Below are 12,666 nucleotides of genomic sequence, written 5' to 3'. Positions count from 1 at the left end.
GTTTTGAACTTACCGCGCCAAAAAGTCTGATACATAGCTACCCAAAGGTTTAAGCGAGGGGTAGCTTTTCTTCAGCCAATCCGCCGGCAGCTTGCCAATCACCATCGAGGCATGGGTGCGCTCTAGCTCCGGTATCATGGCGATTTGACCCACAACGGCCTTGCGCACATTTACAAGACTCTTGCGTATGTAGGATAGGAGACGATTGAAACGAATGAGCTCCTGACGCAGCACAGTATTCATCGAGTTGGTGTAAATTACGGGATACTTCTTTGAGACCTCGTCAATATCGAACTCTTCGGGCAGTCGGCTGAGCAACTCTTTGCAAATAGCAATGGCCGGATCTTCCTTTGCACCGCCGGCTGAACTGGCCTTTACGGAAGCCATGAGATCTGTCTGGGTCAGCAAAACTCCGCTGATAAGCTGTGGGAGCAAGAAGCAAAATATACAGATGCATATGATGTATTGTCACTGGATTACTCACCGCATTTGTCTCCTTCACGTTGCGATTTATATCCGCATTCTCGTGCAAGCCATAGACCTCAGGCTGTGGACTCAAAGGAAAGGTTTGTATGTACTCTATAGAGTTCAAACGTGTGGGACTTAATGGCACTCGATACGCGCCGGATTGGGAAAGCGCATAGCTGCAAAAAGTGTAAGTTAGTAAACATCTTTTAATGAATCTGTAGCACACACTTGTCCACTTCAATAGTTCTTGGATTGTATATCATGTTGAGTAGCGATAATATCAGGCGGCGATCCTTATCGTCAGTCACACGGCCGCCATAGTTGCACTCGCCAGTCAAATAGACATGACCGCGGAAGGGAATCGTATGGCTCTGCGCAATAAACATCTTCAGTTGTAGCAATGAGATCCTAAAGAATACCAACGATCATTTCAACTTTAAGTTACTCACAAGACACATTTTTTACATACTTCAGATCTGACTCGTTGAACTCGTAAGGTATATTCCATCCAAGCGGTCCAAATTCCCGGCGCTCCTGAACCACAGCATGGAAGAAGACCAAGCCGAATACTCCACGCAACCAGCACTTGTTCGCAGAGTCAGAGAAGAGAAAGGCGTTGGTGAAGAACTTGTCCCGCATTAGCGGATCGGATGTGAACGAGCGATGCATATTCGCACGCAAACCCTTCGGTGGTTCATTTGTCATCTTGACCGAGTTCTGCAACACCGAGACGGGAAACACAGGGCTTGGATACGAAGTGCACCACAGGCGGTAGTCTTGGTGGGCGCCATCAGTCAGCGACGTGTCATTGCATATGCGCTCCAAGTCGCCCATCCAGCTGAAAGCCACGTGACAGTTTTGAAGCACGACCCATTGACCGTGACGTGCCGCCTCTATGATCATTTTTTCAGCACGTGGCCCCTGACCTTGACCCAATGAAATGGTTTTCAATCTGAATATGAAAGATGAGAAAAGTTCTCTTCAATTTTTAACTGTTACTTTACTAAGTGAAATGTATCTATTGAGCAACACCCTACTATCAAGTCAACCAGCCAAAACCCTGGGCACATGTCGCTCTTAATCGAAAACAAGCCACCCTCATCCTACCATCCAACCATCCGCTGCTCAGCTGCTCAGCTGCAGCATCAACATCGCATGACATGGACACGGAAATATGAGCCACTCTCGTTAATTAACTTACTTGTCGTACATGTTGCGTTGTTTGGCGAACATGAAGAGGCTGGCCATCGGATCGGAGCCGGCTGACAGCAAGAACACCAACGGTATTCTCGGGGAACTGTCCGCAAATGAGGCCCCCAAATCGAAGGGTGGCGGCTCCACAAAGGACTTGTCCAGGTTGCGCGTTATGAAGGCCTGAAATTTGTAGCATTTCTTCAATCTGAATCGGTCAGATGGCGAACTTATTTCGGTAACTTACGCGAACCGCAGGAACTAGTTTATCTGGCCTCAAGCTCTTAAGCACCACTAGATTAAGCATTTCATTAACCATGTTGTAGGGCTTTGGTATTTCCATTTCATTGGGATTGACTGCATCGTAGTACTTCATCCAGTGCTCACTGTTTTCTTGCATACTTACGTGAATGTTTTTAAGTCTGCAACGCTCTCAAATTGTAAATATGATATGGACGTTACACAGCTCTTATCTTACCCAGTCAGCTCACTGGCACGGAAAATTGCGCCCCAAGCCTTGTCTGGTAACCAGGCATTTAATGGATTTGGCGGAATATTCTTAAAACCTATGCCGCCGGTCAAAAAGAATAACAAGTCGTCTCTATCAATACGCCCCTGTGAAACCAAAATCCCCAGACACATGACCAGCGATATGACCAACTTGTCCTTCTCAAACAGCGAACGGCAAACGTTTGTGTATATCGACTTGGTGAAGTAGTCATTGAGATTCTTTAGTCGCTCGGCCAGTACATCCGACTTATCCGCCTTGAGGATGGCATTGACGAAGAGATTGAGGAACCAGGGCAGCGAGTACTGGTACATCGGATCCACATTGGCCAACTCGCTGATGCAGAAGAAAAGTATTGCTGAGTGCTTGGACACCGGTATATACTGCTGCCTAGCCGCATCGATTTCAATCTCAGTAGCCACAGCTATGACCTGCTTCTCCTGTATGTCCTCGGACAGAATCTTACTTGAGGATAGAATGTTTATGGCATTCTCATCTTCCAGCACATTGCCCTCGGACGTGGAGAGAACCTACAGGAATGATCGTTGTGGTAAAAACAAGCCAATCAGCCGTTTAGAGAAAGTGCCGAAAATGCAAAATTGTATCCCTGCACATAAAGATACATATATACGAGTGCTTCCGGTTAATTGAATTGGTATAATTTTTTGTGCCGGACACTATAATTTAATTTGGTTGTTGTGCAACCAAATGGAAAGTATAGGAAATGATTCTCAAAGAGCATCGCATGCCAACAAATCGTATATATTTGTAAATACGTAGTATATATGTACAATATGTATGTGCAGTGCAGGACGATGCTCGGCCGCTTACCTCTAATATCTTCGATTCGATTGTGTACAATGCATCACGATTCCTTGCGGATTCAATAATCAATTGTTCCTTCTTCTCTTGCAAATCGGGACGCTCGTGCGCAACCACAATAGCTAGCAATTGTTCGCGTAATCCTTGTTCCGTTATCATGAAATTTAATACTGTTACCTAAACAGAGAGCGGAGCAGAACAGAATAGAAAGCCGAGCACGTAAAAGGGAAAGAAAACACAAAATAAACACACAATGTGCCAACACCACACACACATACACATACACACACACCCGCACCCGCACACAGCCAAAGAAACACATAAACTGCTAACAGGAGCTGCAGTATAAAAAATAGAGCCAGGTCTGGTGTAGGGCAAGACCATAAGCAATAGAAGCGAAATGCTGCAAATTTTATAAACACGCCAACAAGCTTGGTTGGAAAATGAAAACTGTACGTCCGTGGAGGCAGTTGTTGGGAGTAGGGGCTGGCAAAGTTGTCGTTATGCTAGCTCCTAGTTATGCATCGTCACCGCACGTACATCAATGCCACTGTCCCCGCCCTAGCCCCCATGCCCGTTCCGTCAGCCATTCCTGTCGCTATTCTTGTCTATACGTTGTCGTCAATGTCACTAAAAATTTGCATATTTCTTGTAGCATCGGCGAGCCGCATTTTCCAAATATCAATTTAAGTTCGTAGTTTTATTACACAACTAACGTCGTCGTCACTGCTACTACTATATGTGTGTTGATTCTCTTAGCCGTGCGCTATTTTGTGGCAGTGTTCTGTATATGTCAACTTACCATAACCATCACTTCCGGCGGATAATGCGGATTGCGCAGACAGGTCGTTATGTACAGGCGAAAGTCGGGATTGTACTCTATCATCGTGTCGCCGCTTTTGATAAACAGACCGCCCTTATGCTTGATAACGTTCTTCTCCAATATGGGCGTTAGATTCGAGTCGAGCTTCTCGCCTAATTGCGAAATATGTAAATAATGGCTATAATGTAAATGTTGTAAGCAAAGCCCCAAAGCTTATGCGACCTGATTCCCCTTAATGCGGCGCCCGACCGCTAGCGACAACAGCTTAGTCAACTAAATTGCTTTACTCACCCACGTTCTCAATCAGCACCGGCTGGCCATACGTAATAGCCAGTTCCAGCACTTGCATATAATTAGTATCGCTCTGCTTAATCACCTTCAGGCCATTGTTCTTCTCCATGTTCTTAATCCACTTGTTGGCTTGCACTGTAATTGGTTGGCTTAGGCAATAAGCGAATAGAAATGCTCCCAACACCTAGCACTCACCCTGTGGATCAATGAGCAGTGAGTAGCGACTCGAGTTTGTCACGATGATGCCATTCTCCACGGAAAAGTTATCAGCCGGTAAGCCTGCTAAGGACCAAGCTCGTATGGTCATGGGATGGCCCAAGGTACCGGCTAGCGAGAACGACTCACTGGACGGTATATGTCGACGCAGGCATACTGCAGTCCAGTCGTCCAAAATGTTCACCCGATACTGCCCGATGAGCCGGCAATTGTGAGAGGGTGGTAGGCGAGATTTAAAAATAAAACGTAACACAAAGTGGTTAGTGGACGCCATTTTTGGCGCGTTTTAGCTAAATATTAACATGTCAGCATTTGTGCATTGTATGCGCGCACCATATACAAAATCAGAGTATATAGTATATATAGTATACAAAAATATGTACAGAAATACCACGTCAGCCGTAAAACTAAGCCAGGGAAATTCAAAACAGTGGCGCTCAAAAGCAATGAAAAAAAAAATCAATGCACCGTGCTCATGCATATTAAAAACTCTATGATAGCATCACACCCACAAACACATTGTGGAACAGACACTGGAACTTGGGCCACCATTTGCTGGAAACGAGCTAACGACTGAGTGGATCCGCCCGCCCCCCAAAAAGTGAAGCATATGTAAATGTTTACTGCCAACGCAGTGTACAAGTGAAAGCGTTGAAACGTAAATTGGCGGATGACTCACCTCGGTGGTAAAGAAGCCCAAATATGCTGTGCAGCCACCTGCGAGCAACACATCACCCACAATGTTGCTAATGGACTCGTGCAGATTCTTAGCCGCCTCGGACCAGCGCGTCTTTTCTCCACCAAGGCCGCCAAGCAGTTTTTCGGCTCTGAAAAGCAAATGAGATAATAAGATTAAACACTGGAAAATATATCCAAGTATATCAGTCCTGCTTCAACTGTAATTGGTCAATTGCAATCAATTCCTGGGCTCGTTGATAGAATTTTGCAGTCGCTTTCAATAAGCAGCCTTGTGAAATATCAAAACATAAACTGTGTATAGTAATTCGAGAAATATTCAAATTATAATTTATAATGTTTCTATTTAAAATGTGTAAAATATGCATCTTTTATTCTCTGGCTCCAAGTTATAAAGACTTTAATTAATTGGAGCCAGAGAATCGATGCATTATTCCAAATTCAAGACATCGCTATCAATTTTGTAGAGTTGAAGAAGAGCTCAACAAATTTGATGAAGCATTTTAATTTGTTGATCATTAGAGTTGTCAGTATAAATAATTCCCAATTTCAATTAAAACTGCCCATAATTATTCAAATAACTCACCTGTTCAGTTTTTTCTCGCAATTGTCGATCTCGTCCTCCAGTCGTTTCTTTTCCCGCGATTTTTCCGCAAAGAAGTCGTTCAGCTTTTGCAGCTTATCCAGAATAACCTGCAGCTCGGCCCGTTTGCCATTGAGTTTTTCCATTTGCTGTGACAAGTCCGCCTCGGCCTCGGCTAGAGCAGCTTTTTTGGGCATTACTATACGAGCGACCTTGTCATAGACGTCCATGGCACGCACCCATCTACAAATGCCCTCACATGCCATGGAGGCTGCCTTGATTTTCTCTGGGACAAAGTCACGATCGGCTATATATCTGCAAAGTAGACTCTAAAGTTTACAAGGATTTGGACTCAGAGTGTCATAATTACTTACTTTTCTCGAATCTTTTTTATGATAGGTGGCGGGATGTTATCTTTGTCGAATGTTTTTAATGATTCCAAAAATTTCATGTCGCTCAGCATACGCATTGATGGTCCCCAATAGTCCTCAACCATGTGGCCGCTGGGATCGGGCTTACGATCCGGCTTGAGACCCTTCAGCACACACACAGCTTCAAGTGTTAGCTTGACACCATAAGGTGGATTCTTCATGGACTTCACCACAAAAATATCAGCAGGTTTAAGGGTATTAAGCGCCTCTAAGGCGGCCTCCATTGCTGGAATGGCTTCAGCCAGATCGGTCTCACAATCGTCCTTAATGGCTTGCGCTGCCGCGGCAGCTTCATTGGCCGCTGCCTCATCTGCACCTACAACTTCCTTCTTTTTCTCTGCCTCAGCCGTTTCACGTTCGATGTTAACCATAATTTTGTCCGTCTCCTCAGAAAGTACTTTCAATTTGGGCTGCAAATCATATAGATTGGCCTGCATCTCGCCCACTTGTCCGGCGGCGAAATCCAGCTTTTCAAGACCAGTGGTGTATCGATCGCGCAAACGTGTAATTTCATCCAGTTTGCGCGAGTAGAAGGAACGAAAGGCCTTCAGCAGCTCCAAATAGGCCGAGGGCGTTACATAATTACGTCGACTCAGCTCCAGATAACACTTCTCACTTGCTTCTATTACTGACTGATGGAAGTACTTGACGCAATAGACCAATTCTTCCTCGAGCTGCGTTAGTTCGCGCTCCTCCTCGCCACGACTATCTCGATTTTCGTCGCTCTTACCACTCTCGTCTGACGTTCTTGGCTGAGTCACAGCCGGCTCCTCGTGTCGCTCCCCCTGCGGCCTATTCAAATGCATCGAGCTGACAAAATAGGTGCCTACACGATGCAGCGCCTCTTCCGGCCAAGGCATATACCTGTTGGCATTCTATGTTTAGTAGTTGTTGTCACATGCCTGGCACTTACACGCCTGCTTACCAATCGATGGTGCAGCAATTTATCAATGAGGGGTACACACGTATGCGCTCCTTGAACGAGTCCCCGATGGGTGAGAAGGCCAGTGCGATGTGCAATTGCTCCCGAATGCGGTCAATGTAGAAGGCATACACCTCGCTTGGCAATGAGTCTAGCACCTTACCCTGGTGCGAAAGAGGAGAAAATAGAGTAAAACAAAAGCGGGTTTTCTTAGATGTACATTTGTATGTATACTTGTACATATAGTATGTGTGATCAATTCCATTCTACTCGTGTTTGGCTCTGCCACTCATGAAATTCTTTACGCAAATGGATAATGGAGCCGTCGTTGCTCCTCTACGAGTACTTACCAATTGCTTGGCCACATTTGTCATATTCTCCATAATGGCAGCCTTGTCCTCTATTTGATAGAGATTGGGTAAATCACCGGTATTAAGTATGCCATTGATATCCTCCACATAGCCCTCGTCCGTTGCCTGTATACGAGTAGAGGCAACAAAGCAAATCAGTGAGTTGTTGTTGCACTTTTACATACATTTTGCATTCGCATTCTCAATCGCTTGAAGTGGGATTATTCGTTCTCTCGAACTCGAATAGATGCACTACACACTCCAAGGAATTTGTTTATTGAAAAGTACATTTATTGCCTTCAGCTTACGCTACTCAAATCGAACTGCCAGCCGCTCTCTGTTGGGCATTTTAGAGTAATTGTTAATTAATGTCTGAATGGGGATTTGTTTGCACATGCATTTGGGCCATGGTTGTTATTCCGCTTTACTACATCATGTTCGGTAACTTCTACTACTCTACCTAAGCCACATCCTGCAGCTCTAAGCTGGCGATTAAATCAAGAAAAATGTTTACAAAATGTTCCAACGTTGATTGTTTTCCCTGGACTGGACTGGACTGGACTGGACTGGACTGTTTATCCCTACTACTATACAAGTACATATAGTATATTGTAGTGTGGCCAGTGTGGCTCGACGATTTGTTTTGCAAGAGGCGCAGAACTTATTGAGCTTTCGTTGAGGGCTAGCTGGAGCGTTGTCATACGCAGTTACTACTAAGAGCACGGTGTCCGAGTGCTCGTCAGCTGTATTGATTTTCGACCATAAGCAATGCCTAAATTGGTCTCCTAATTTATTGACTTAAATTCAATTTAAGCCATAACAACAAATTCATTGATATGGACACGAGAACTGCAACGCAGCATATGCAAATTATTCGGCAATAATCAAGTTAGTTGAACAATTAACCTAATTATAAATGTAAATTTTGGCGCAACAATGAATTCTAGTCCGGCGGTGGCGGCTCTAACCAGTGCCAGACCTGGCCTGTTGCCGGCTCACACAAAAACCAAATTTTCATACACATTATTAAGCAAGATTCAATTACTATTATCATTGGAGTGTTTATGGCGCTCATGCCGCTTCGAATTATTTATGTATATCTACATATGCTAGTATTGTATACTTAGAATATTCAAATTAATTTCGATCTGCTCTCGATTTGCATACAATGGCTCTCTTGATGCTACTTTATGGGTTTGTTGGACTTGTTGGACTTTTTGGGCTAGCGCGCGACTTTGACAGTTACTTGTTGCCGTTTACACAAATGGCTGCTTTAGACCAAATTAACATACTTTATTTGCATATTAACACCGATTAACACTCGAATGCTGCAGCAGGCCTAATGAACATGATAACTAACTAATAACGATTGTGAATAGCAATCTTGTAGAGATTTAATAACTTTATTGAAGATGGAAAAAGTAAGAGACGTGGCAATAATACGAAGCATAAGAAGTCACCATAGTTGCTTTAAATTGTTTGTTCGAACAGAATACTCTGAATACCAACTCTTTGATAATTCAATCAATTAATAACAATATAAAATTCATTCTAAATGCATACAGAAAATGTGCAGTGTCTTCTTAAATCATATCGAATAAGTATGTATATGGTAGGCCGAAGAATCGTTTTTAACATAATTTGTTTGTTGCAAGTCAACTTAAGGCCAGCACTCGTAAAAAGAATAATACGTATATCCGAGTACCTAGTATTTACAAGCATGAGGTTACCGATTTCCGTGCCCCTCTTTGCATATGTAGATATAAATATAGCTAATTGCTTACCTGTGCATCGGAGAAGAGAAATACAGTGTGATTCAAATTAAAACTGGATGCCATTAGTATTTTCTTCAAGTCATCTCGCCAGTCGGCAATGGTGTAGGACTTGGATACTTGCACTGTCATCAGGCGGCAGTCGGCAATGTAGGCGGCCAGGCGACAGGAGCTGCGCCGACCGGAACCACCCATGCCAACCATGAGAATATTTCCACGTGGCATTTGCAGGACACGCGAGACCCTAACAATAGAAATAAAACTGAAAAGTAGGCCAACAGCAGCATTAAAATCGCACACGCACCTGCTAACGTGCTCAATGGCGAACCGAAACATGACCAGATCCATGGGTGTACTGGAGAAAGAGTTGTATTCGCGTAAATAGTACTTCATAAGCTTCTCGAGTTTGTCATAGCTATCGCACTCGTCATAGAATTTGGGCTCGGCATCTGGTTCCATGTAATTGCCATAGAAAAGGTTTCGCAAGTCGTTATCGCTTAACTTTTCCCCCGGCTCGATGCGCTCTGCGAAAGCCTGCTCCAGAGGAAAACGCAGACAGGTCTTGCACGCATCCATAGCCATCGTGAGCAAACGGTCACGATCCCATTGGTCGACCAGACTGCAGGTGATTGAGTAAGCGGCAATAGGTATAAAAAGCAAAATGATAGATGCAGCCAGACGACCGTAAATGCCATAAAAGAACCCATAAATAGTAAGACTAGCTTGCCACAGACAATGGCAGGCAGCCTGCCTGGGCTGGCCACAGGACGTATACGTACCGGTCGTAAAAAACGCGATAAGTTTCATGCGCCCACAAACGACCCAACTTTTCCGGGTCCTGCATTCGCTTCGATGGCACCATGACTATGCCCTGGAAGACTCGCGTTATGTCGCGTAGGGAAAAGGTGTAATGCGACTTGGCCGGTGTGGGCAGGAATGTGCGTATGGCCTCACGATATACACTGACCATTGCCTCGGACAATCCCTAAAAACACAAGTACATGCGAATGAACAAAAGACAGCCACAGATACACTGCCACACTGTCACACACTCGCGCAACCATTTGAACTCTTTCAAATGAAGTTATAAAATACACATTTTTATTTTTGTATGCGCCTTACTTTGGCGGCCATCCAAGAACGGCCAAACTGATTGCCTGCTCGTGTGTGTCTGAGTAGTGTGTCTTACCCGCGATAGTAAGGCCACCTTTTCGGGATACCCCTTGGCAAAGTGCCAATCACCAATTGCTGTGAATATCCTGACTATGGTGGCATCCTCAAACGAGTCAACAGCCACCACGAACATGTGTCTGTAGAGACGCGGAAAGATAAAATTGCTGCCTCCCAGGGTGCCCATGGCACAGACGAGGGTCTATTAAACAAAACATATTCATTGTCAGAGCTCAATCAACTTCCTCAGTACGCACCATATCCACCAATTCAATTTTGGTGGTATCTATCAGATCGGACCAGTAGCCATGATCCAGCCAAGTGCGCAACAACTCCAGTGGAGGCTGTGAGCCATAAGTGTCCTTAGAAGGCATTGCCACATCATCACAAAAGACTGTGCACTGCAAAAATATTATTTCAAGAATAGTTCATCTCACTAAGCTACAAAGAACGGACCTTCTTTCCCAACGCTGGCCCAAAAACGCCCTTGCGCCGCCGATCCAGTTTGCTCATTATGGTTTCCTGCACCATTTGTGCAGAAGTGCGTGCAGAGAAATTAATGATATTAACCAGATTGGCGAACTTGGGCATTGCCAACAAGTTACTGGTCAGTATGGCACTCTTGCCTGTGCCTGTAGGTCCCACAACTAACATGCCGTAGGACTTGGCTATACAGAACTCCTGCCAGTACGAAATGTAGCCCGTTTCTTTTGTGGGCACGATTAGTTCACTAATTTGGGCATTCTCCGGGAATTGGACCAGCGCGGAAGGATCGTCACTTGACTTCTGCCAGGTCCACCAATTTTCAGCTTCATCGAACCGATAGTCCAGGAATACCAACTTCTCGGGAAACATCTGACCGCGATTAAGTGCAAAATACTTGGGTTTCGGATAATCTTCATTCGATCCGTAGATCACCTTACGAAGTAGCGTATCAAAAGTACGCTGCCCGCTGCCCGTCAATGCCGAGCAGTAAGCCCATGCGTAGCAGAAAAGAAACATTTGTTGGAACCATGTCTGATTAAAGACCTTGTGCTTCTCTAGGAAGTGCAAGAAAAAGCGCGAAAAGGTCTGGTATTGATAGAGAGGAGACAACTCCAGCATCTGCTTGCACTGCGGTAGAAACTCGAGTGCGGCAGGTACTAGCCAATTCACCATATCCTCAAACAGGTTCAAATATATGTCGTTCAGACCCACATTCTTTGACAAGACATTCATGAAACTGTGATGGAAGGCACGCCAGCCCAACTGTGATGGTTCCATGTAGATCATGCCACAGCGCGAGACTGTGGCCGGCGAGGCCTGTTCCAGATCGGCCGGCTCAAACATCATGTTCATCAGCTTGGTCATCTGCATAATTTCGCCGGACATAAGACACAGCTTCTTGTTATCATCGAGTACAGTGTTAAGATTCTCAATCCACACCGCATCCACGGGGCCATCGAACATTACCCAGGCGCGTTCGTACCGGGGTCCCTGCACCATTTCGCGGAAAGTCTTGGCGAGCACACCGTCAGACCACTCGTGAGAGATGGGATCGAAGCGACCGTACAACTGGCCCATGGTAATGGCCTTTGGGTTGATAATCCGATAGGAAACCGGATATTCCTTAAGTGTACAATTCTCGTCTGTCGCCACATTGCGTAATGTAATGGCGAGCACCTGTTCGAGAGTGAACTCAATGTTAATTCATTTGATGCTCGTCCATCCGTTGGGTAATTTATTAATTCCAAGCCATTTAATTAGCTCGGTTGCACATTAATATTCGTAAATGTAAAATATGCGCCGCATCCTCTATTTCCCACTCAATCAGCTCACTCACCTGATATGCCGTCGTCTTGCCACCCATCGAGCCACCCACTATCATCAGACCGTGTCGAACCAGCAGCATTTCGTAGATCTGAAGTATTTTTTCAACATACCAGGGCGTGGCTTGCAGATTGCGGTCCTCCAGATTCTTGTGCAGCCACTTTAGTATGTCATCACGTTGCGGCTTTATGGAGGTGGACGGTAAAAATGATTATTTTAAAAGTGAAATATGAGCAAAATACGGACATTATTCCACTTTTAAATACTCTGCAGACAGAAAGGATGTATGGCTAAAACCTGGCTACATATAATTTTCCATTTAAATCTAATTGTATTTTATTATTTCTTTGGATATGCTAAGCAGAGCAAAATATTAGAAACAAATAATTTGTGACAAAATACCTTCCAATCAGAATTTGTAGACATTTCAGCTTTTATCAACAATTATTTAAGAGCACTATTCTTGAAGAATCAAAGGAATATTTTGCAATACATACTATACAAATAAAAGGCATAGAAAAGAGTTATATGAATGGCTTTGTTCCATAAAAATGTTCCAAATCCGTTTTTAAAAATTTTATAATCTTCTGGCAACCAAATGAACATAATCTAAT

General features: G+C 44.4%; 1 protein-coding gene across 1 annotated transcript in view; it reads right to left on the bottom strand.

The window, feature by feature from the left end:
- LOC115622312 (dynein heavy chain 3, axonemal) overlaps positions 1-12,666 on the bottom strand; it is a 39,136-nt gene that overhangs the window by 1,276 nt on the left and 25,194 nt on the right. Inside the window, exons 30-52 of the mRNA XM_030516218.1 lie at positions 12,066-12,236; positions 10,700-11,905; positions 10,501-10,644; positions 10,263-10,445; positions 9,853-10,058; positions 9,378-9,692; positions 9,086-9,317; positions 7,302-7,427; positions 6,955-7,115; positions 5,973-6,893; positions 5,602-5,913; positions 4,999-5,146; positions 4,299-4,509; positions 4,104-4,238; positions 3,792-3,964; positions 2,999-3,166; positions 2,138-2,697; positions 1,907-2,081; positions 1,670-1,842; positions 938-1,420; positions 697-876; positions 485-644; positions 14-423 (exon numbers count right to left, since the gene is read on the bottom strand). Coding sequence (XP_030372078.1) covers positions 14-423; positions 485-644; positions 697-876; positions 938-1,420; positions 1,670-1,842; positions 1,907-2,081; positions 2,138-2,697; positions 2,999-3,166; positions 3,792-3,964; positions 4,104-4,238; positions 4,299-4,509; positions 4,999-5,146; positions 5,602-5,913; positions 5,973-6,893; positions 6,955-7,115; positions 7,302-7,427; positions 9,086-9,317; positions 9,378-9,692; positions 9,853-10,058; positions 10,263-10,445; positions 10,501-10,644; positions 10,700-11,905; positions 12,066-12,236 — 6,953 coding nt within the window. The remainder of the gene's footprint in view (positions 1-13; positions 424-484; positions 645-696; positions 877-937; positions 1,421-1,669; positions 1,843-1,906; positions 2,082-2,137; positions 2,698-2,998; positions 3,167-3,791; positions 3,965-4,103; positions 4,239-4,298; positions 4,510-4,998; positions 5,147-5,601; positions 5,914-5,972; positions 6,894-6,954; positions 7,116-7,301; positions 7,428-9,085; positions 9,318-9,377; positions 9,693-9,852; positions 10,059-10,262; positions 10,446-10,500; positions 10,645-10,699; positions 11,906-12,065; positions 12,237-12,666) is intronic.

The sequence above is a fragment of the Scaptodrosophila lebanonensis genome, unplaced genomic scaffold (genome assembly GCF_003285725.1).
Source record: "Scaptodrosophila lebanonensis strain 11010-0011.00,11010-0021.00 unplaced genomic scaffold, SlebRS2 tig00000043-arrow-pilon, whole genome shotgun sequence".
Classification (NCBI taxonomy): Eukaryota; Metazoa; Arthropoda; class Insecta; order Diptera; family Drosophilidae; genus Scaptodrosophila; species Scaptodrosophila lebanonensis.
Note: the sequence above shows the minus strand (reverse complement) of the source record. Positions and strands in the feature narration are given on the sequence as shown.